The sequence below is a fragment of the Hakea prostrata genome, chromosome 7, assembly GCF_041222555.1.
Source record: "Hakea prostrata isolate BN-2017 chromosome 7, UWA_Hpros_2, whole genome shotgun sequence".
NCBI lineage: Eukaryota > Viridiplantae > Streptophyta > Magnoliopsida > Proteales > Proteaceae > Hakea > Hakea prostrata.
Genome location: NC_142606.1, coordinates 62,751,905 through 62,775,237, shown reverse-complemented (window position 1 = coordinate 62,775,237; position 23,333 = coordinate 62,751,905). Strand labels below are relative to the sequence as shown.

At 37.6% G+C, this 23,333-nt stretch overlaps 1 protein-coding gene across 1 annotated transcript in view; it reads right to left on the bottom strand.

Annotated features, from left to right (window-relative positions):
* Positions 1–23,333, bottom strand: part of LOC149011628 (protein ROOT HAIR DEFECTIVE 3-like) — a 38,171-nt gene that overhangs the window by 838 nt on the left and 14,000 nt on the right. The window contains exons 5-22 of the mRNA XM_089164182.1: positions 22,521–22,591; positions 22,360–22,423; positions 22,193–22,258; positions 22,015–22,062; positions 21,876–21,938; positions 21,713–21,769; positions 21,422–21,580; positions 21,266–21,334; positions 21,074–21,165; positions 14,318–14,396; positions 6,891–7,056; positions 5,892–6,016; positions 5,505–5,767; positions 5,326–5,422; positions 5,077–5,238; positions 2,034–2,138; positions 411–505; positions 203–299 (exon numbers count right to left, since the gene is read on the bottom strand). Of these exons, the coding sequence (XP_089020308.1) occupies positions 203–299; positions 411–505; positions 2,034–2,138; positions 5,077–5,238; positions 5,326–5,422; positions 5,505–5,767; positions 5,892–6,016; positions 6,891–7,056; positions 14,318–14,396; positions 21,074–21,165; positions 21,266–21,334; positions 21,422–21,580; positions 21,713–21,769; positions 21,876–21,938; positions 22,015–22,062; positions 22,193–22,258; positions 22,360–22,423; positions 22,521–22,591 (1,878 nt within the window). The remainder of the gene's footprint in view (positions 1–202; positions 300–410; positions 506–2,033; positions 2,139–5,076; positions 5,239–5,325; positions 5,423–5,504; positions 5,768–5,891; positions 6,017–6,890; positions 7,057–14,317; positions 14,397–21,073; positions 21,166–21,265; positions 21,335–21,421; positions 21,581–21,712; positions 21,770–21,875; positions 21,939–22,014; positions 22,063–22,192; positions 22,259–22,359; positions 22,424–22,520; positions 22,592–23,333) is intronic.

The following is a 23,333-nucleotide window of genomic DNA, read 5'->3' as shown; positions in this document are numbered from 1 at the left end:
CATCATCACTTCCAATATTTTCTTTCAATGACAGCAGCCCTAGAAGCTGCACAAAAGTAATTCTTAAGGATAAGATCATCATCACTTTCAATATTCTCTTTCCTCCTCCCTGAGGGAGATTATGGAATTAACTTTTATTCAACCTATCAAGCATTGTCCTAAAAATTAGTTAACCTCTCGGTAGATTTGTTAGAATACTCACAGCACCATTGCGGAATTCACGCGATATGTCTAGCTGGACCCACAGCGCTTTGAGCAGTAGATAAGCAACAAAAATTATACAAATATATAAAGGATTCCTGACAGCCATAGAGCCAACGTAAGATCAATTTACAAATAAATTAGGATTTAAAAACATGACATTACCAGAGACTCAGAGAGTAAATTATAGAAGTACACCAGTCTACTACCTTAAAAGTGTCATAAATTCGTTGAAGCCAAGGATAAGCAGTGCTGCAATTGCCCATGGAGGGGGTAAGAAGCTGTTACCACGCTTGCTGGCTTCCTGAAACATTCAAATTTGGGAGAGGTGAGGTGGGGCATAGCCAATCAGACACCATTGACATATAAAAGATCATTGCAAAGTTGCAGAAGATAGGAAGTGTTCTAGGTACTAATTCCTAACACCACAAAAAAAATCAACCACATTGGTTAGCAATGCATTGCCAAAAAGTAATTTACAGAAAAGCTAGCACCGAACATGTTGTAAAACGAGCAGACAAGCGGAGATAGATTAATCCTGCTTTAACCCCCCCCCCCCAAGCATTTTATATTCAAAGTTCACCAAATCATATGATAAGAATGGTGCCCAATCACTTTGTTGAAGTATATGCAAGTCTGGACTATTTTACTGTTCACGTGAACAGTAAAAGCTGCGTCACTGTTTACGTGAATAGTAAAAGCTGTATTACTGTTCACATGAACAGTAAAAAACTGTGTTAATGTTCACGTGAACAGTATATGCTAGTGATGCTACTCTACTTTCTATTTCTAATGTAGGATTCTTGCTACATAAGTTTTGGGAGTTTCTATTTTGGTGGTAGTTTCTATTTTAGGAGCTAGGAAGTTACTAAAGTTGTAATTTTTTGCTTCCTTTTTTCTAGAGGACAATTACTTGTCTCTCAAGTTGTATTAGATTCATTAGAAACTATAAATAAAAGGGCTTTGTGATTCTAGACTCTCAAGCAAGAATCACAGGCCTCTTCTACTGGTTCTTCATCTCTCTTCTCTTCTTCTTCTTCTTCTCTCTTTTCTTTGTTCTAGTTCAGCTGTTTTTGTAATTATTTAATGCTTGTTTTCTAACACACTTATTTCAAAGGCCCACAGACACACTATTTTTAACAGCATTTTGCACCACACACTGGAAAGCCTCGAATAAAAGTGAAGTATGGTCCTTGTATCACAAAATAGAAAATTTTCCTAAGGGACAAGAGAATATCGTAGGCTGCCAAGTTTAAGATGGAGGTTTGGTTCTTGACTTAAGCTGCCTACGGAAATGAGAATACAAGGACATGCTTGTTAAATTTGGATGTTCAAAACAATTCAAAAACAATAGAAAACTCCATTGAATGTTGTATCAAAAGAAACTTCAACAGATAGGTACTTCTAATGGTCATCTCATCTCAGAAGAGAAAGTTATCATAAAAATGCAAGTTCTAGGGTTGAGGTGTCAATCTGCGCCTCATTCAATCTCCTCACCTACTTAGTTTTTACTTGTTATGGATTGATCTATAATTTACCATGTGCAATCAGACTTTGATTGGAAATTCCCAGTTACAAACCTTATCTGGAGAAAAGGATTGGGGATGGCCCAATCGGAAACCTACTCAGTAAATCAACTGGCCAATTACCATTAGTTGAAGACAATCATTACCAAATAATAACTTTTAAGCCAGCAAAGAGTGATAGCAAATAGCACAAGAGAAAACACAACTACATTAAGGTAGCCAATGTTACCTATGTTACAATGACAAGTTATGAGACTAAGTACAAGAAAAACTAAATGGTCAAACGATAGCAACTACACAGCATACCTGAGCAGCCATTGCCTGGGTGACGCTGTATTCTGTCTCTATCTTGAATTGCCTCCACAAAGATTTGCATTGGACAGGAGTAATCAAAGTTCTTGATGGTGGAACCTGAGATTGAGAATCAAATGTAGCCACTAAGTTTGTCAAAGTAAAGAATAGCTCTAATAGCAAATGACCTACTTTGTTTATGACCAGAAGAAATATGAAAGGAATGACCATGGAACTCTTCCAACACAACATTGTTTAAATCATAGACATCTAAATGCCAGAGTTAGTCGGATAATACTAGGATACTATTTGAAACATCGATCAATATATTCAGTTCTCTGAGAAGCACATAGTAAAGAATTAAAAAATATTCTTTTCTTCTTCTTTTTTTCATTTTTACTTCCTCCTTAGTCTCATTCACCTATGAGTAAATTGAACAAGTGAAACATTTTACCCCCAAAAGAATAATAATAATCAACAAGTGAAACTGAGAAGAATTCATGCCTATAACAACCTTTCAGATTTACTCTCATTCACCTATCAGTAAATTGAACAAGTGAAATATTTTACCCCAAAAAAAAAATGAACAAGTGAAACTGAGAAGAATTCATGCCTATAACAACCTTTCAGATTTACTTGGACACATCCTATTATGATATAAAAATCAAGCCACATTAAAGAATCAAAACCCAGTGCAAGCTCCAACAGGGGTGGACGGTATACCAAAGACGGCCCTCTGCTATTTTTTGCATGAAGTAGCCACTTCAAACTCAAACCTGATTCTTCATTCCGGCAGCTTCAGCTTCTACTGTCAACCAGGTTTGGCTTCTTTTAAATTTAGACCCAATTAAATTCTCAAGATAACCATTTTGCTTGCATTTTCTTATTCTATTTGTCATTTATGTGATCACACAGATAGTCATTTTGAATAAGTAGTCCAAAATGCAAAGCTTCAAACTTGGCAATAAGCTACTTCTAGTTGTTCAAATAATAACTGTCAGAATGAAAACCAAGAAATAAAAAAGGCAAACCCAATGCCAAAGACTTCTGCACAAGCAGAGTCTAGAACAATTTTCCTATGCAGCCTGACTCCAACAGTTTTTTCTCAGAAGCTGCTTCAATACCTTGACCTCAGGCCACAACTGTGGTCCACCAACCATTGCACCAAGGCCGGAAACACAGAGTTTTAATGCCGTTCAGATACCAATGCAATTGTTACATCCACAGGTGAAGATGAAGAAGGTTCCACCAAATAATGAAAGAAGATTGCAGTGGAGATCTTTCAAAAAACCCACATCGGTGCTACTGGCTCCCACCCAAACCCTAAGTCGAAAATCCAAAATCTCACTCTAAAAGAGAATGGTCAGTCATATAAATGATATCCCATCTGGGTAAACTGGTCAACCTAGAAAGTCAGTATTCTGCTGGGTTGGCTTCACCCCCCCCCCCAACCGAGCAAGAGATCAGTAATGGGCTCCACCAAACACTCTGCTTCCAGAACAGATTGTAGAAAATGGGTCATTTTGGACGCCACTAAAACATGTCAGATGGGTCAATCCTTGCACTAGGTACAAGAATTCAAGGCACACATACCAACATCTTTGAAGCTAAAAGACCTAAGAAAGTAGTTTCTAGGCTTCTTAGCTGATCCATCTCTAGATCACAACACAAAGGTTCTGACATGGCAACATTTTCATGCATACACCATCTTCTCTCCATCCCCCATCCCCACCCCTCAAAAAAAGAAAAAGCAAATCCTGTCAATAGTATGATTTGTCAATAACACTTAATATTCTTTAACATATGACTGGTCACTTTTTACCTTATCAAAAGGGTTCTATATCTATCATTTTGGAGGTCTGACTCGTCAACCACAACTTTAATAACTGCCAATTATTACTAATAATTCACTAAGCCCTTTCTGAGAGTCTGTTCTCAAAAAGTCCCATATCTATTTTTCTGACTCTTATGTTATAAACTTGATAATTGTATCTCTTTTCAGCAGTCCACTTAATTCATCAGAAACAAAAATATATATCATGGGAGGCCCAGATTATCATATATACTTTTCATATAATTGTAATATACTACCACACTAGTCTTATGTTTGCAAATAACTTTGACATATAAAAAGGGAAATAAAGTATACGAGTACATATTATGTTAACCCTAGAACTAGAAACGAAAGCAAATATGATTTTTGAATATAAATATCTATAGACAGTTTGCTACAGATTAAAATTCCAATAGTCAAAATAAATGTCTTTTATCGTAAGTTTTTTATATTCCCAATACCAAATTGGGAAAAACCTGCTTACATTGTCCTGTCAAGTTCTCTCAACAGTACCAACCTCATTGTGCCATATGGCTAGAAAATTGAATATCTGAACCACTGGACAGAGAGAAGGCATGTTTATTTCTAGGTATGATACACCCCCAGGTCATGGGTTTTTCAAAGCTCTATATTGCCAAATTGTGAACTCCATTTAGACTGAAATTTGGCATGTGAGATAAGACCTATCCTCAAATTTTGGGCTCCGTCTGATCTGCCATGTGGCAGATATTTGGCCATGTTGAGAAGGCTCCCAATAAGGGCCATGCTGAGAGAATTCAAACCAAAAATTGATGTCATAGCAAAAACTTTCTAGATCAGGAGGTCTCCTTTTCTGAGTTCTCTTAACTTCAATGATTCCAGTCTGATAATACCTCTTCTTCAGCATCTTTCTGTGTCCATTCAATTTCCAGCAGCCACTCACAGTAGGGTTTCATCTATAGTGACCATTAGAGGTAGCAAGTTGAACAAGGTTTCCAGATGTTTTCCAGAAGATGAAACATGTAGTGAATGAAAAGATGAGGAGACCCATAAAATTTAATCAGGAGCTTCGGAAAAACACCAGCTGGGTGGCCAATCTAGAGAAACACAACCATAACAATATTTTCTTGTGTTTGTCCTCTCTTTTTCTGGTTTTTGTGCCTTTCTTAGTCTCTTTTCTATACATCAGATACTCAAGAGAAAAATGATAAACAGAACAACTACCAGTAAACTACAAATATTTACCTTTTCCCAAGTGCTTGAGGCCAGTGGGTCAACTGAAGTGGTGCTCCTGTCTTTCACACTATTATTTGAAGCATCTACCAGAGCAAGTGAAAGAGTATTCTCGATATTATCAACATCTTCATCCAAACGAATCACCGCCACAGCAGAAAGCAACTTCAAGGACTGAAAATTTGTAAAGTGGACACATATTCAGAGATGCAAATGGCAACAAAAGGTTGATGATTTAACAACTCATAAGTCATAACATACTGCAGAACGAGCAGCTCTTGTGATTGCTCGAATGTCTTCCTTCCCACTCCAAACCCTTGGCATTGAATCAGAATCATTACTAAACAACGTTGAAAACCTGTAAACATTATTTTTGCGTGGTCATTCTCATTTGGTAAATCAAAAGTAACCTGGTCCATAACACTGCAAGAACTTTCTACCTATCCTTCATACGGATCATGACCCTCCCAGCCTCTTCTCTTGCCTTTGCTTCCACTGCACTTCTTGCATGGTCCTCTATGCTTGCAAGCATTTTATTTACCGTTTCCTCATCCATGTCAAAGCCAGCAAGTGCGTTAGAGAGCCCAGAGACAGCTGATTCAGTTTCACGTTTGAAAAGCTTTCTTATGGCTGGCCAGGTTTCATCATTAGCAGCATCTAGGAGAGCTTCCACAGGTTCCGATAGTGACACATTCAGTTTACTCTGCCAGCATATAATACATCATTAATCAGGATCCATGTGATGCATCGGAACAGAAAGAGAGAAAGAGACAGAGAGACAGAGAAGATATATTAAACGATTGTATATGCAACCCATTTTCCCATGCCTCGTATAAAGCGGTAATTTCAGCCAGTTTGGCAGAACGGATTGAGGCAATATGTGCATCTATATCACGCCAAAGCTTATCCCGAACTTTTGATGGATCCCAGCTTGCTTGTTCAATATCAACATCTGTATTGATAATAAAAAAATCAGAATGCTGTGTAAACCAGCACCGCAATCCAAAAAAATATAATGCTTTCTATTCAACTGGAACGTATATAAATGAATATGCTGTGTCAAATTTCCTGAACATGTTCCATACTATACATTAAGGAATCTTAAAATTTCAAAAGCTAAAATGTTGCAAAAACCTAAATAGTTTCACTTGAAAATTAGCTAGGCAGTATCTTTTACCAAGAAGAAAAAAAAGGTAGCATCTCTCTGCTTCCATTCCTAAAGCAGTTTTCCTTCACTTTACCTTATCCGACAGATTTCTTTGACACATCATGTATAGCAAAGTCAATTTTGACACGAAAAAGAATTGAAGAATTGGCACCGATCAGTTTTACACATTAATAGTGATAAAACAAAAAGGACAACAACTACTCAGCTTTATCCCAACTAAATGGGGTCAACTGCATGGATCCTTCAATAAAGATGAAGAAATAGATAAGGAAAGTGAAAGAAGAAAACAAAAATGAAAACTGAAAGAGGAAAGAGGATAAATTTAAGAAGTATATAGAGAGAAAATAGAAGCATCAAAGGAGCAATGTTATTTTCTGTTTGGTATATACATTTACTTTAGCCCAGGAATGTGGATTCAAATGTAACAAATGAATAAGCATTTATAGCCTGATTAAGGTTTATAAGATTTAATAAGTATGCATTGATTTAGTGAATAACTCAACTTTTAGGTTATACATTGAGGTTAGCCTCATTGAGCTACAGTAGAAAAGAACCAGACAGACAGAAACTGCAAGGAAACAATGGAGCTAAAACAAGCAAACCTGCAGCAGAATAAGATTACAAACAGATCAGGAGCAAAAAAACTTCATAGTCATACCTGCACATCCTTCATCAAATGAGGTCATAGAAGCTTGGGTACAATGACTTGCAGCAAGAGCAAACCCTTCCCCTCCACTCAGAGCCTTTTCAAATGCTTTGACAAAATTATCCAGCGTCCTGGACCGTATGTGACCGATCATTGCTTGGTAGGCTGGTTGGACTAGCTGAAAAGATCAGCAGAACATAACCAATGAAAAGAAAATGAGTATTTCTTTTTCTGGAAGGGGGTTTTCATGAATAGGATGACATTTTCATTTTCCTTGCACATTGCACAAGGCAATCCATAACTCAAGAGTACAAGTTTCCACTATAATACAATTCAGTTAAGTCTAAGAAAGTAACAGATTCAGATAATAGTAAAAATGAATGTGAACCAAGTAAAGAAGTCTCACTAACATGCTCCCACGTACATCTTTCCTAAACTAGTTCAATATGTGATATTTATTTATTCCCTCCTTCAGACATGCCAATTAACCATTCAAAAAAACATTGATCAATGGTCCAAAATGTAAACTTCATGGTGGAAGCTTTGAAGGGAGGCTGATTGATTCTAGCATTGAGAGATAATCAATGTTTGTAAAGCAGTAGAAGTAATGAGAGTGAGAAGGGGGGACAACTCCACTTCCTCCTACATCTCAAAATCCACAACAACACTCACAATCTCCGCTATGTATCTCAATTGGTTCTTGTTGAAAACATGGACTGAGGTTTTCTAATTAGAATAGGATTATGTTTCCTAATAAGTCTAGAGTTTAATTTCTATTTGTTTTATATTTCCTTTTCCTACTTAGTATAAGGCTTAACTAGGTTGTTACTATAAATACCCTATTGGGGTCTTGTGAATAATATACTTTTGAGGAGCAATTCCTCACATTACAACATGGTATAAAGAGCCTAATTTTGATTAGGGAAGAAAGGAGAAAGAGAGAACTAGAGACTGACCTCAATTTCTCCTTTACCAGCGATTCCCTCTCTCTTTTATTTGGCTTTTATCTCCTTTTTTTCTCTTCTTCAGAGGTTTCGAACCTCTGCTGGTCTACTGCTTCTGTTGCTTTCCGAGAGTGGAAGAGATTATTTTGGTTGTGGTTTTTTGGTTCTCAGATCCAAAACTGCTGGGTTTGTATTTCCCCGGTTTTGATTGCTGTTGTTTTGGATTGCAGGTTCTCCCCTCTGTTCTTCCAAGAGCGTTGCCTTTTTTCTCAGTTTTTTTCCTTTTTTTCCTTCTATACATACGCTGAATTATTCCTTCGATTCACAGGGGAAGCTTTTGCAAATTTGAATAGTTCTAGGTACTGTTTCGTAATTTTGAAAATATTTCAAGGACTTTTTTGTAGTTCTAAAAAAACCCAGGGACTTTTTTGGAATTTTCAACAATTTCAAGGACTTTTTCGTAATTATGAAAAGTTCAGGGACTTTTCTGCAATTTTTAACAATTTCAGGGACTTTTTCGTAACTTCGAAAAACTTCAGGAGGCTATTTGTAAACTTGAATGATTTCTCCTTGCGATGATGGCTGACCCCATATCTCCTTTATCTAGTACATCTAAAAAGTCTCCCATGTCTTCCATTCATAGGGATCGTGAGTTTTCTCCGCTTCAGATAACCATTGTGAAATTTAATGGGACAAATTATCTTAGATGGTCTAATTCAGTTTCCCTCGATGTTGGTGCTCGTGGTCTTACTGGCCATCTTGATGGGACTTCTACAAAACCTTCCACACCTAGTTTGCAACTTTCTAAGTGGTATACAAATAAATGCTTGGTTATGGGTTTTCTCATCAACTCCATTGAATCTAGCATAGCAGAGAGTTATCTCCTCCTTCCTAATGCGGCAACTATTTGGAAAGTTACTAAACATACATACTCCAGAGTTGGCAATGATGCACAATGCTTTGAAATTAGACGGAAAATCAATCAGTTACAGGAGAAGGACCATACTCTTTCTCAGTACTATAACACTCTTCGGGGATATTACCAGACTTTAGATTTCTATGGGAAGTTTACACCGAAGAATGCTAAAGATGTTATTGTCTATCAACAATGGGAAGATAAATAGAGAGTTTATGATTTTTTGGCAAAATTGAATATAGAATTTGATCAAATTCGCGCACAGATCCTTTCTAAAGAGCCTTCCCCTTCTCTCGCTCAAGCTTATGCCATGGTAGATGTTGAGGACAGTCGAAGGACAGCTATGGTACACACTCAGACATCTGATAGATCTGCATTAGTGGCTGGTTATGGCAATAATAAATCTAGTTCTGGTAATTTTCGCCTCCGGTAAAGTGCGAGTATTGTGGAAAAGAGCGTCATACAAATGACAAGTGTTGGAAGTTGCATGGACGTCCAACAAATTCCCATGGAGGAGGTAGAATTGGAATCAAGGGCAGCAATCAATCATCTGCAAATCCCTGAGTACTCCAACACCTCTTTCCTCAGATGAGCTCCAACACCTTTGCCAGTTGACGTCCAGACTTGACTCATCTTCTCCAGTACCGACTTCCAGTGTGTGTATAGCCTCTGTCATTGTTCCCTCTGTTGATCCACAATTCCCCACAAGTATTTTTTGTTGTCACAATGTCAATTTGACTTATCCCTCCTGAGTAATTGACTCTGGGGCAATCGACCATATGACAGGCTCATCTACTTTGTTTTATACTTATTCATCTGTCCCTATTGCTTAGGATGTTTGAACGGCTGATGGGTCTCTCTCCCCTATCTCTAAGAAAGGATCTATTCTCTGTTTGCCTTCTCTTACCTTACCTAATGTCATGATGTTCCTAAGTTTTCGGCTAATCTTTTATCTATTGGTACCCTTACACGTGATATGAACTGCAAAATAACTTTCTTTCCTTCTCATTGTGTGTTTCAGGACCTGGAAACGAGGCTTACGATTAGCAGTGGTAGATAGAAAGGGGTGCTCTACTTAATGGATGGGTCCCCATCAGCTTTTTCTACGGTCTCTAGTTCCACCTCTCCTGCACCTTTTACCTTATTACAGTGGCATAGTCGTCTTGGCGACATTCATTTACCTATTTTGTCCAAATTATTTCCTAATCTGATTAAAAGGTGTAATTTGAATGATTTTTATTGTGAGACATGTATTTTGGCCAAACAGACCAGGCATGTTTACCCTATTTCAGATAATCGGAGTAAAATCCCTTTTTTCAATCATTCACTCTAATGTGTGGGGTCCTTCTCAAACTGTGTCTGTATCTGGTCATAGATGGTTTGTTACCTTTATTAACTGTTGTACTAGGACCATATGGGTTTACTTACTTCACCAAAAAAGTGACGTTTTCTCGTGCTTTCAAAATTTTCATAATATGATTAGGACTCAGTTTGGGGCGACAGTCAAAATCCTTCGTACGGATAACGGAACTGAGTACTTGGGTGGCGCATTCCCTTCCTACTTAGCAAACCATGGCATCATACACCAAACTAGTAGCGTTGACACCCCCACCACAAAATGGGGTTGCCGAATGCAAGCATAGACATTTACTTGAGGTAGCATGTTCCCTCATGTTTTCCATGCATGTGCCTCTTCGATTTTGGGGTGAAGCCATTCTTACTATGGCATATCTAATTAACCGAATGCCTTCCCGAGTCTTAGACCAACGCTGTCCCCTTGAGGTTCTTTTAGGGACAGCAGCCTTTATAGTCTCACCAAAGGTTTTTGGATGTGTTGCCTTTGTCTGGAACCACCATGTTCATGGAAAGTTAGATCCTCGTGGGTTAAAGTGCATTTGGGGTATAAGTGTTATCATCCTAGTTCTCGTTGTTTTTTCGTCTCTATGGATGTTGTGTTCCAAGAACAAATTCCTTATTTTTCCCCTACACCTCTTTAGGGGGAGAGTTTTAGTGAAGAGGTTCCAATGTTGATTCCTCCTTTCGATATTTCTCCTGAGATTCCTACAGATGATCTCCTTTGGAAGATGGAATGACCGGACAGGAACAGATGGTGGATGAAATACAAGGGGAGACTAGACCTTTGAAAACCTATCAAAGAAAGCAACAAGTGACCCCTTCTGAACCAAGCCAGTCAAAAGCTTTGGTTCCTGGCCCTGAACGATCCATTCCTCTAGGTGAGTCTGTCTTTGACCCTTCTTCTAATCCTACTTTGGACTTACCAATTGCATTAAGAAAGCAGCCTTGAACTTACACCAAACATCCTATTTCCAATTATGTTTCATATTAGTCAGTATCTCCAGAATTTCAAAGTTTTATTTCCTCTTTATCCTTTACTTCTATTCCTAACACTTGGCAAAAGACATTATCTCACTCAAACTGGAAAGAACCTACGGATAAGGAAATGCAAGCTTTGGAAAAAAACAAAACGTGGGACTCGGTGAATTTGCCCGTAAGAAAGCAGATTGTTGGGTGCAAATGGGTGTTTGTGATCAAGTACAAGGTAGATGGGACTGTTGAAAGGTACACGACAAGATTGGTGACCAAAGGTTTCACTTAGACTTATAGCGTTGACTACCAGGAGAAATTTGCCCATGTTGCCAAGATGAATACAGTTCGTACTATTATTTCATGTGCAATTAATAAAGGGTGGAGTTTACAACAATTAGATGTGAAGAATGCATTTTTGCATGGAGAACTCCAAGAAGAGGTATATATGGATATACCACCTGGGTATTCTACTACAGAGACTTATAGGAAAGTGTGCAAGTTAAAGAGGGCTTTATATAGGTTGAAGCAATCTCCAAGAGCATGGTTTGGAAGCTTCCATAAGGCAATGATATCTAATGGCTATAAGCAGAGCAATGCAGACCACACTTTGTTTATTAAAAGAGATGGTTGCCACACTACAATACTTTTAGTATATGTGGATGATGTTGTGATCATAGGCAGTAGTGAGGATGAGATTTCAGCATTAAAGACTTTTTTGGGAACTGAATTTGAGATCAAAGATATGGGAAAACTAAAATATTTCCTAGGTTTAGAGTTGGCATATTTTACTAGCGGTTTATCCCTATCCCAAAGGAAGTATACATTGCATCTTCTTGAGGAAACTGGAATGCTAGGATGTAAGCCTGCTGAGACTCCTATTGAGCCTAACCTACACTTGAAGGCAAAGAAAGGAGAACTAGTTGACAAGATAAGGTATCGAAATTAGTGGGAAAGTTGATCTATCTATCTCACACTAGACCTAACATCACATTTGCAGTTAGTCTTGTTAGCCAGTATATGCATGATCCCTATTCCTCACATTTGAATGCAATATATCGGATCTTGAGATACTTGAAGACTACTCCAGGAAAAGGAATTTTAATTTCAGCTCATGGACATTTGAAGATTGAGGCATATACAGATGCAGACTGTGCAGGATGTCCAGATGATAGGAGGTCTACCTCTGGGTATTGTGTATATGTGGGAAGTAACCTTGTGACTTGGAGAAGCAAGAAATAGGTTGTGGCTGCGCGGTCCAGTGTCGAGGTCGAGTTTAGGGCGATTGCTCAAGGCATTTGTGAGGTACTATAGCTTAAAGGGCTGCTTTAAGAGGTTGGGACAGATTTGGAGGTTCCTATACAGTTATACTCAGATAGTAAGTCAACAATCAGCATAACTCATAACCCAGTACAGCATGATAGGACTAAGCATGTGGAGATTGACAAACATTTCATCAAAGAGAAGGTTGAGGCTGGGTTGATCCATATCACCTTTGTTACTTCAAACGAGCAACGGACGTTATGTGTCACAAAGAGCTTGAGCACGAAGATATTCAATTACATTATGAGCAAGTTAGGCATGATAAATATCTATGCTCAAACTTGAGGGGGAGTGTTGAAAACATGGACTGAGGTTTTTTAATTAGAATAGGATTATGTTTCCTAATAAGTCTAGAGTTTTATTTTTATTTGTTTATATTTCCTTTTCCTACTTAGTATATGGCTTAACTAGGTTGTAACTATAAATAACCTATTGGGGTCTTGTGAATAATATACTTTTGAGGAGCAATTTTTCACATTACAACACTTTTTTTTTTTTTTTTTGAGTAAACAAAATAGAAACTATGGCAATAGGAGAAACCCATCGTCTTCAATCTGTAGACTCAAATCAATAACAGTAAACCAGCAACAACAAAGGGCTTCTCTACACTTAAGATAGATTTTCATTGTCCAAATGAAACCTTCAGAAGACAATCTCTGCAACAACTCAAATCGAAACTCCCAGAAAGAGAAGTCCTCTTCTTTGCAGGACAATGAAGAAAATTGAAAACCAAAAAGACTTTCTGCATCAAAATATGGAAAAATTCATGGAAGGCCCTGACAGAGAGACTTGAAATTGTGGCACAAATAGAAATTAGAGGAAAACAAAAGGGTATGAAGCATAGTTATCTACTCAAGGATTGAAGTAAATCTGGGCAGGGAAATCAAGGCCATGTTTGAGCAGCTTAAGCTTTATTGGCAGTCTTCTCTTTCTTTCCTTTTTTTTCCTTTCTTCAGAAAATCCAGATCGCAGAAAAGCTTCAACTAAGCATTGAGTTTCTCTTAATGTGTAGTAGGACAACTCTCCAGCAGCATTGTTCCATCGAGAGACTAGAAACATTGTCTAACCAGGTTAGGCAATGTATTAAGTACAGAATCAGACTTTGAAGACTCAACTCTCCTTCTATGTCATTCTCTGATTCAGAAACAATAAAACTAAGCAGCAACTGCTGCTATGGGCAAAGAAGAGAAGAAGAGATCCTACAAAGGACTCTCAAAACTGCAAGGAAAAAATAGCAGCCCAGGCCTCAGATTAATGTTCTGATACCACATTAGCAGTCAGAAATCTATAACCAGCAATCAGCACAGAATTCGAAAAAGAAAAAGAGAGAGGAGAGATAACGTATCACAGGACTTGTGGAGGATGCATCCTGCAATGAGGCTTATGCTTCCCTAATCGCAGGTCTGTCTATCTTTAATTTATAATAGAAGGAATACAAACTTACTAAAATTAGAACTTCTAACTTGACACAAACTACAACTGTTGCCTCTGGTAGCTTGCAGCAGATTTTTAAGAATAAAAGCGTAATTGGAAACTGCCTAAAACAGAAACATAACCTAATGAGGCACTAGGACAAAAGTACCCTTAGTGTCGCTGCTATTTCTTAACTGTTCCTTTGACCATTATGATAAATATTTGAGGGTCCATCTAAGCAATTTTCTCAACTCTCACATTGAAACTCTAGTTCTAAAATATTCTAGATAATCATGGATGCTAACTAGATGTACCTCCAAAATCATAAGAGACCAATTTGAGCCTTCTCAATTGTAAAATTAGTTGTACTAATCCTCTACTTTCAAAATTGCAAGGAAAAGGAATTGTTCATATCATTTAGTGATTATAAAAGAAAAAATATCATTAACTATTCAGAGAAAGCAAGAACAGCAGCAGTGAATTATAGTTCTAGAAGAAAGAAGGTGTGACAATAATACATGCAACAACTTTGACTCCATCTGCTGTCGCTTTGCAGTTCTGACCCCTTCATCAAAATAAATAGCTTCAGCGTCATACCTGTAAACAGAAAATGAACTTAACAACTTAATTTTAAGACCTCACTATTTTTGGTTGTCAGGAAAAGTAAAGACATGGAGAGAAGAAAAATATTCTCACTGTTTGTCTGTCAAGAGAAAAGGAAAGTATTCTTTAATATTTGATTGGCATAAAATTATATAAACTAATAAATATAGGACAGAACACTTTCATCTCTTCTCTACCACAGCATACACCATATCAGTTTTCCACATAACCACAACTGATGCAGGCATAAAGACCTACATCCACAAGAAGAAGCCCAAGAAGAGATCATGAAGAAGCTGTCTAAGTCTCTTTTTGGTATCAATTATCATTCTCAATTATGAGAATTTTTCATTATTTTAAATTGTTTGGCATCTATTATCAGTTTTATTTTTATTTAAAATAATAGAAAAACCTCATTATGCATTATGGTGGGAATTTCATTCTCTTCATTTATGTGTAAGTTTACTTAAAGTTTTATAGTTAAGATGAGGGTAAAATAATCAATACACATTCTTTTATAAAAACCATACTTTTCCCCTCTTTTCTCACTTGCTCACTATCATTTTCTAACAATTTTTTATTTTGACACCAAACTTATTTTTCATTTCATAATTTATTTTCGCCAAAATTCACCAAACCATTTTTCATTCTTGATCAATAATGAATTCTTGTACTTATTTCTTTTAAATAGGCATAATAGAGAATGAGAATTGATACAAAAAGAGCCTAAGTAGTATTAGCATTACTATAGAAGTTCAGTTCCTGTACTTGGTTTTTCACCCTTACATAGCTTTGTCAATTGAACCATGTCTCATTTGGTTCTTTTTAATAATAAGTTTGATCCAATTAAATTTTGGGCAGTTTTTTCTGTTCTTATAATTAGTAAACAATACTTGGTTAAAACCTTCATGGATGGGAAGATACAATTTATTTGTTTAGTTGATTTTGGTCCACTCCTAGATAGAATTGGAATTGTGATAACTGGTGTTTAAGCCCTTTAGATACCCCCATGATGGGAAGAGTAAAGCATTCTACTTTATGCAATTTCCTGCTCTTAGCAAGCTGCTGCTAATCTCCCTTATAAGAGACTGGTCTAGTGCTTTAAGTCTCGGTCAAGGCTCCTAGGTAGTTCAAATCCAAATTGCTGGGGATCTTGGTGTTTGAAATCCAAGGCGGTGATCGGAGTTCAGCATTTGAAGCCCAAGCCCTTACTGTGGCTGTGGATTCCGTCTTCAACTAGAAGGTTTTGCTTCTCATCCACTGATCAAGGACAGGCTGTGAGAGTTGCTGCCATCAAACAACAACCCAATCAGTGGGTTTTCTTGAAGAACAAACCCACCCTAAACCTAATACCCTCCTTTCAACCCAGTCAATCTCCCCACATCTTCAACCCCTTTCCTCAATTAGAATCATCAACCTCCATCAAAGGAGCCCTGCAACTTCCTGACTCTCCTGAACCAGGAAGCCCCATCGTCTCCTTCATACAACAACAACAACAAACCTTTTCCATAAATAGGGTCAGCTACATGGATTCTTGCCTTCCAACCAGCTCTGTTTAAGGTCATACTAAATACAATGCCCAAGCTATGCATATCTTTTCTCACCACATCTCTTAAGGTTATCTTATATTTGCCCCTTGTTCTTCTAATTCCTTCAATCTTAATTAAATCACTTCTCCGTATTGAGGCACTTACAGGCCTCCATTGAACATGGTCGTGCCACATCAAACGACTTTCTCGTAGCTTATCATTTATTGGAGCTACTTTCAGACCAGCTCTGGTGTGATCATTCATTATCTTAATATTGCTACTCATCAATCTTAGCATCTTCATTTATGTTACACTGAGTCTATGATGCTTCTTGACTGCCCAACATTCTGTAGCATGCATCATAGCTAGTGTTATAACAATCCTACAGAATTTTTCTTTAAGCTTTAAAGGAATATGTAGATCACACAATACCCTGGATGCACCTCTCTACTTCATCCACCCTATTTTAATTCTTTGGAAAACATCATCTTCTATAACACCTTTTAATTTTATGATTGAACCAAGGTACCTAAAATAATAGTTTTGTGGAATCTCCTTCTCATCAAGTTTCACCACCTCATCATCTACTAGATCACAACCAAAGTTACACACTAGATATTCCGTCTTTGTTCTGCTTATTTTAAAGCCTTTTGATTCCAAATTTACCCTAAAAGCTAAGATACCTTCGACCTTCCCCACCCTTCGCTGCCTTCTTTAACCATCCAAACCCTAAAACCCCTCAAGCCCTAATTTTCATTCAAAACCTAAATCCTGCAACTTTTAGTTTCTGAAATTCCAGCTATCAGAATTCACTCAAACTTGGGAGTGCATCATTCCCTTTACTGTCCGCACACTCAATCCATTTTTCAGCCCCCGCCCAGTGAAACCCTAGTTCTTGAAAACCATAATTTTCACCCAAACACATATTCAAGAATCATACTTCAGACCATCAGAATCTGTCCAAATTTAGATTGGAGATTGATCACATTCCCAAGTAACACTTGAACCCAGTTGAAATGCTAAAGGTCAAACCTAATTCCTGATTTCCACCCAAAAAACCGTAAAACAGTCCCATTGGGATCTGGTTCCGATTCAGGATGATTCTTCCTCTTCTTTTTTAAAATTGTATTCATAACTCATCTTCTTTCTTGTTTCTTCATGAATGACTGTTCTGTTGCTCCCCAACACTTAAAGATTACTGAGAAGAGATGTTAGGACCCCCTGAGCTTCAATCTTAATTCTTCCAACCTCAAAGATAAACACAGCATCTATTGATATCTACAGACTGAAGGCTATAGACTCCGAACAATATTCAGCAGAATGATTCAGAACATCATAACAGCAGGATAATAATGGAGTTATAATTGATTTCATTTAAGAACTCTGAAGTGGAAATAGCTGTTGACTACAGATTGAGATTCTAAGAACTGATAATTCTACTGAAATTAAACAAACTAAATTGAAACACAGATAAACGAAAGCAACACCATGGCTAGGCCATTCCCAGAGGTCTTCCCTCTCCACCGCAAGCTCTGCTTGCTACTCCTATTTTCTCCCCCCCCCCCCCCCCATTTCCTTCTCCCCCCTATCTCCTTTTTATACTCCCTTCATTCCCTAACAAACTCTAACCAATTCTTACTCTTCTATCCAATCTTCTTCTGCCAGCTGGAATGTCTGCTCTGCAGCTCTGGTTACAGCAGACTCATGGGTGCTGTCTAATAGAGAATTCCCACCTGTCCCCTCCCCTGCTTCAGATGCTAGGGGTGCTATGTTCTCTTTTGTCCCTGCTGTAAGTAATGTTGTTTTCCCCTTGATTACCCTTGAGTTTGTATACCTGAATAACAAGGGGTTCATCAGGAGACAATGAAGCTGAGTTTCTCTCCCTTGTAGCAGAAGAAAGGAAAAAAGAAAGAGGGGGACGCTAAACTCCTTCATACACACTCTCTCCCCCCTTAGGGCACGGTTGTTGGTGTCTTCCAGGATGCTGCTGGTGGTGTTGCAAACCATTGGCAAAGTTCAAACAAGGGAGCATAATGCTGTTGTCTTGCAGGACCAAATCTGGTCTTATCTTCAGGATGCTGGTGGTGGTGTTGCAAACCAGTGGCAAAGTCCAAACGAGGGATCATAACACTGTCCTCTCATTATAGGTGATGGGGCAACGGGGTGCATGGCAGGTATGCTGCTGACACTGTGACAGCGTACTGGATCATAGGGAAAACACCTGCAGCTTTCTCACCTATTTACCAAGTTTTCTCTACTTTGGAACTAAACAATTTTTTTTCACTATGATAGAAAATATTGCTAGCTAGCAGCTCTGAATTTCAAAAGTAGAATCTTTTATCCATAGTTGAGTTTGCCAAACGCCGGGGGGGGCGGGGAATTTGGGATAACCGTAAAATTTCTTTTCTTTCCCAACGAATAGTAGTACTTGCAGTAAATATCCCCAAAGGCAGACCAAACATAAAACAACAAAGAAACTCAGTAAATAATCAAAATCAAATGTACAATTTTTCTCATGCAAAAAATAGACAACAAATTTTTGCACAGTAAAAATAGATAATACTTGTCCATAAAATAATACAATATATGCAAAAAGAAGAATTAACAAATGAGTGCAAAGACTGTACATGCATAGTTATCGTATTGAATCTCTATGATGTAAACCACATCTAGGGTTAGGGAATTTTAGTAGTTTCCTAGACTTAGGGTTTGCCCTGAAATTCCAGTGAAGGGGGAGGCTGAAACAGGGGGTTTTCTAAAACCCCTGCTATACTTGGTAATTTCAGATCTGAAACTTATCAAACTTAAGGTTTTCCCACAAATATAAAATTTTGCAGAATCTCAAGGAAAAAGATGAAGTGCAGAATTTTTCTAAGTCAAGAAAACTAAGGAGGTTGGAAAAATAACTTTAGGATTATGCCCTGGTACTAGGTGTGACCCAAGGGGAAGGGAAAAGAGGCTTAATGGGGCTGGGGTTTGGGATCTGCAGGTGAACGGGTTTGTTGTATTGCAGAGAAGAAGGGGTGGAAGGGGAAAAGCTACGGTTTTAGGGAATGGGCTAGGGCTAGACTGAAATTAATTGGAAGAGTGGGGGAGTCCTTGCGATATGGCTGGGGTAGTTTCTAGGCGGCAAAGCGGTTTTTGAACCGCTTAACTAACGGGCTGATTTCTTGCCGGTTTTTTGCTTAGGCACTACCGCTTTGCCGCCTTTTGCGCCATATTGCCGCCTAGATGCTAAAGCAGCCACTTTTTTTACATTTTGTAATTTGTGCATAGTATTTTTTTTTTTTTTTTTTTATCATAATTTATTCTACAATGCCATATATAAATTACTACTTTCATTTTCATTTTTCACATTGATTATTGATATAGTACATACTACATAATTATTGTAATGAATCTTATGATGCTTGATGAGATGAAGTTATGTTTTTATTATTTTTTTGGATAATTTTTCATAATTGTGATTCTTGAATGTTTTTTTATTTTTATTTTTATGAATGTGATTGTTGAATGTTTGTTTAGTACTTTAGTTTATTATAAAAAGTATTTGTCTTAAACCGCTTTGGTCGCTTTGGTCGCTTTGTTGCCGCCTAAACGCCACTTAGTCGAAAAAACCGCCAAAATGGAACCCCAATCGGTTTGGTCGCTTTGCCGCTTTAATAACCATGGGGTTGTGCAAGAGGGAAAAGGGTAGGGGAGACCTACAGTGGCAAGGGAAGGTGTCTCTAGGGTTGCGCACTAAAGGGGAAGAGGGTGGAAGGGCTGCAGACAAGGGGGAGAGGCAGGGATTGAAGGTGGAGGTTTTCTACTTGCTTGTTGATGGCTGGAATTCTTGTTTGAAGGTTGAAGGAGCTTGCTGGAAGTACAGAACAGAACTTGATGCTTGAAGGAAGAGTGCTAGAATGCTTGAATCCTTGAAGAATACTCTGAATAGATAACTACAGTGTCCCCCTCAAAGGAACCCTGCCAACCACTCAAGCAATTAAACACTCAATATTCTTTATTCATCAAAACTGAAAATTACATTGCATGAATATAGCCTGAAAAAGGAAGACTCTGAATGGGGTTGGGAATCCCTAGGAGATAAGGATCCCAATTCTAGACTATCACACAAAAAAAAAAATCAAATTACTATAAGACCTCAACCCTTAAATTGGAATCTTACTAAATATACTTTAAGTTAATCTTAAAAGCACATGCTAATTAAGATAACTTAGGACTCAAGCAACAACTTTAACTCAAAATAGAACTCTGTAAACAAAACAAACTCTTTTAGACAAGAACCCCTTTGTGTAAGGAATCTTATCTTATCCACAACTAATTAACTTGTAATGGACTTGGACTCTTCATAACTCAAAATTTACCAACTCAAATTAAAAATAAATAATAATAATAATAATTAGATCCATAACCTTGGATCAAGGGGATTCAATAGACCCATATTGAGCACTAAAAGGCTTGGAAAATGACCAAAATGCCCTTGAGGGGAATTCAGCCAGCTTTGATTTGGCTTCTTTGGTCCGAGTTTTGGGCCCAATTATTGGGCGGAAGGGGTCAACTATGTTCACATCACCCTACCTAATGTTTGGAAAGGACTTCTGGTCAGTTTTCAAATAAGATGCAGCCAAATAACTGTTCATGCTTCTGTTAAGTAAACTATTCCATACAGAAGTACTACATATCTCAATACCAAACTATAACATACATCAATACCAAACTATAACATACATAACAATAAGGCCAACCAGAGAAAATATCAATATCATGAATAGAAAACAAAGAAACTAATAACAAAAATGTAAGACGGTTCTTGTCGAATTAAATATAGAGTATGAAAAACAGAATACAGAACTTAACTTGGAACTTGGAAGTGAAATGATACCATCAGAAGAAACTTGAAAATTAAACTTTAGAAACTGGCTAACCCACTGAAGAATTGAGCCTAGACTACATAACATCATAAAATCAAGTCATAAGCATTAGAAGAACCAATTTCAAATGCCAAGGCAACCTTTGTTTGTCTTCTTTTGTGAGTGGTTTAACAAAATTATGTATCACGAGCACTAAGCCGCTAACAATTAAATTCAATTTGAGTACTTGAGACTATTTCAACTTTTAGAACACAACAGAAGCACTCACTCTGATAAACAAGTGTCTAGGAGTACCCTCAGCTTCTTTCCGAAGCCCTGAACTGGTCCAGACTGGACAGTTTCTTCCAGTTGACACCATTCCTTTTGGGTTGAAATAAAGCAAAATCAAGATCAGAAATGTTTGCAATCAGGAAAAATAATAATAATGACAATGGAAAGTTGGATGATGCATGCCAAATACCTCATTAGAAGTGAAAGAAGAAAATTTTTCATTCGCAATTTCTTCACAGCGTACTGTTGCAACCATTACCTACAAATGGAGGACAAAGAAACATATCTGAAGACGATATACATCTGTTACTGATGGGATATAACAAAGTGATAATCGTCTGGTCACCTTGTGGGCAGGAAGGTCAAGGTCCCTGTTCTCCTTGATAATTTTCCACATCTGTTGTGCACTGAAAGAAAACCCTGATGCAGGAACTACACCACGTCGGTCTCCAGCAAGTCCCCCAGGGGCTATAGAATGGTAGAATTGCTGCCTTAAACTAGCAACCTTCATTTAACAAAGAGAAAAATAAATATGAAACATTCCATCCCCAATATATTTACAGATTTCAGGTCTACATAAAAGTTCTTTTGAGTTCTGATAATTGACAAACCATAGATAATGCCATAGGTTGTGTACCTGCTCTTTAAATTGTTCTTCCTTTTCTTCAAAACTAGAAAGCGCCACAACTTCAACCTGGTATTCAGAAAATATGAATCTATGAAACTATAATGACATGAGTGTTTCTTAGTAATGATTGAAGAACATATAGCTAAAGTTGTACAGTAGGAGCACATCTTACATTGAAAAAATCACTCATTGGGGTTTCTTTGTGTGCTTCCGGCTTAGGAACAGAGTCCCATATCTGCATAGGAACAACTAGATAAAGAAGCAAACTCATTAACACCAATAGATTCAGAAAGAACCACTAGGTTCAGTACCTTTTGAATGTCTTCCCTCAGAATAGGTTCCAAGTTCTCCAACGGTGTCTACATAACAAAATTAAGGGCAATGAAGAAATAATTAGTGATCAATATCCATAAGCCCCATAAAAGGAAAGATAAAGAACATTATAGAAGTTACAAATATCCGAAAAAGGGATGAAAGCTGGGACCAGACCCTAGTTTTGTCACGTATGACAAACAACAAAGTTGTTTTACGTGGACTGAACAATCGCATCATGACCTGGTATTGAAATATCATCAGCGGCAATAACAATCGAAGTTCCTAACGTGTAGTAAACTCTCATGGACAGCATATGCCCCCAGAAAAAGAGGGGAAGGAACCTGAAAAACAGTCTTTAGAAGTGGCTTATTTGCTGCCTGCTCACGGCCAATATCATGACACCACCTGACATTAGTAAATTCAGTCAGTGTGAGAACACCCAGTAAATGGAAATTGATGAGAAATTGATGATGCATTGCTGATGGAAAGGTAGCAGGCTTACATATTTATGAGTACTATATCTGAAACGGCAAGAGCAAAAAGGGCACTTTGCTTCTCAAACGCTGTATCATCCTGTGAATAATAAAAGTCATTCTAAAAGAACCAAAAGTATGTACCCATATCTTTGAAGTTTAGTCCAGATCAGAATCATCAGATACTTGGTCACATATTAAAGATAAAAATTGATTTTATGTGGTCCTGCCTTCTTCAAATTTGAACAGATGCCATAAGAGAATACATTAACAAGCTATCTTAACAAAACATGTGTCCAAAAAAGTTACTTTAAATTAAATGGAATTAGAAACTTGGAATCCAGCATTGGACTAAAAAGAGAAAGAAGACAACCAGCAAAAACATAATCTGGAACAACTCAAAACTAACTGGAATCAGAACTTGTATTCCAGCATTGGACTAGATTTATTTGTGGGATCACTTTACAACTGAATAGGAAATAAAAACAGAACCAATAGGACTTATTTTCTTGCCCAAATTGTCCTTCTAACACTCCCTTGGAGCATATGACATTGTTCATGTCTAGGTTTTTACAGATGTAATCAATCCTTACACTCCCCAATGCCTTGGTGAACATATCTGCTAATTGCCCCTATACAGATATGGCTAGGAGAAATCAATTCTTGCTGTAGCTTCTTATGAACAAAATGAAGTCCAGTTAAATGTGCTTTTTACACTATTGAAACACAGGGTTTAATGGTATCTAAATAGCCGCCTAATTGTCTGTTGGAATTTGAAGAAATTATTGATCAAAAGGTATTTTCCATTCATAGGCCCCAATGGATATTCATAACTACGACCT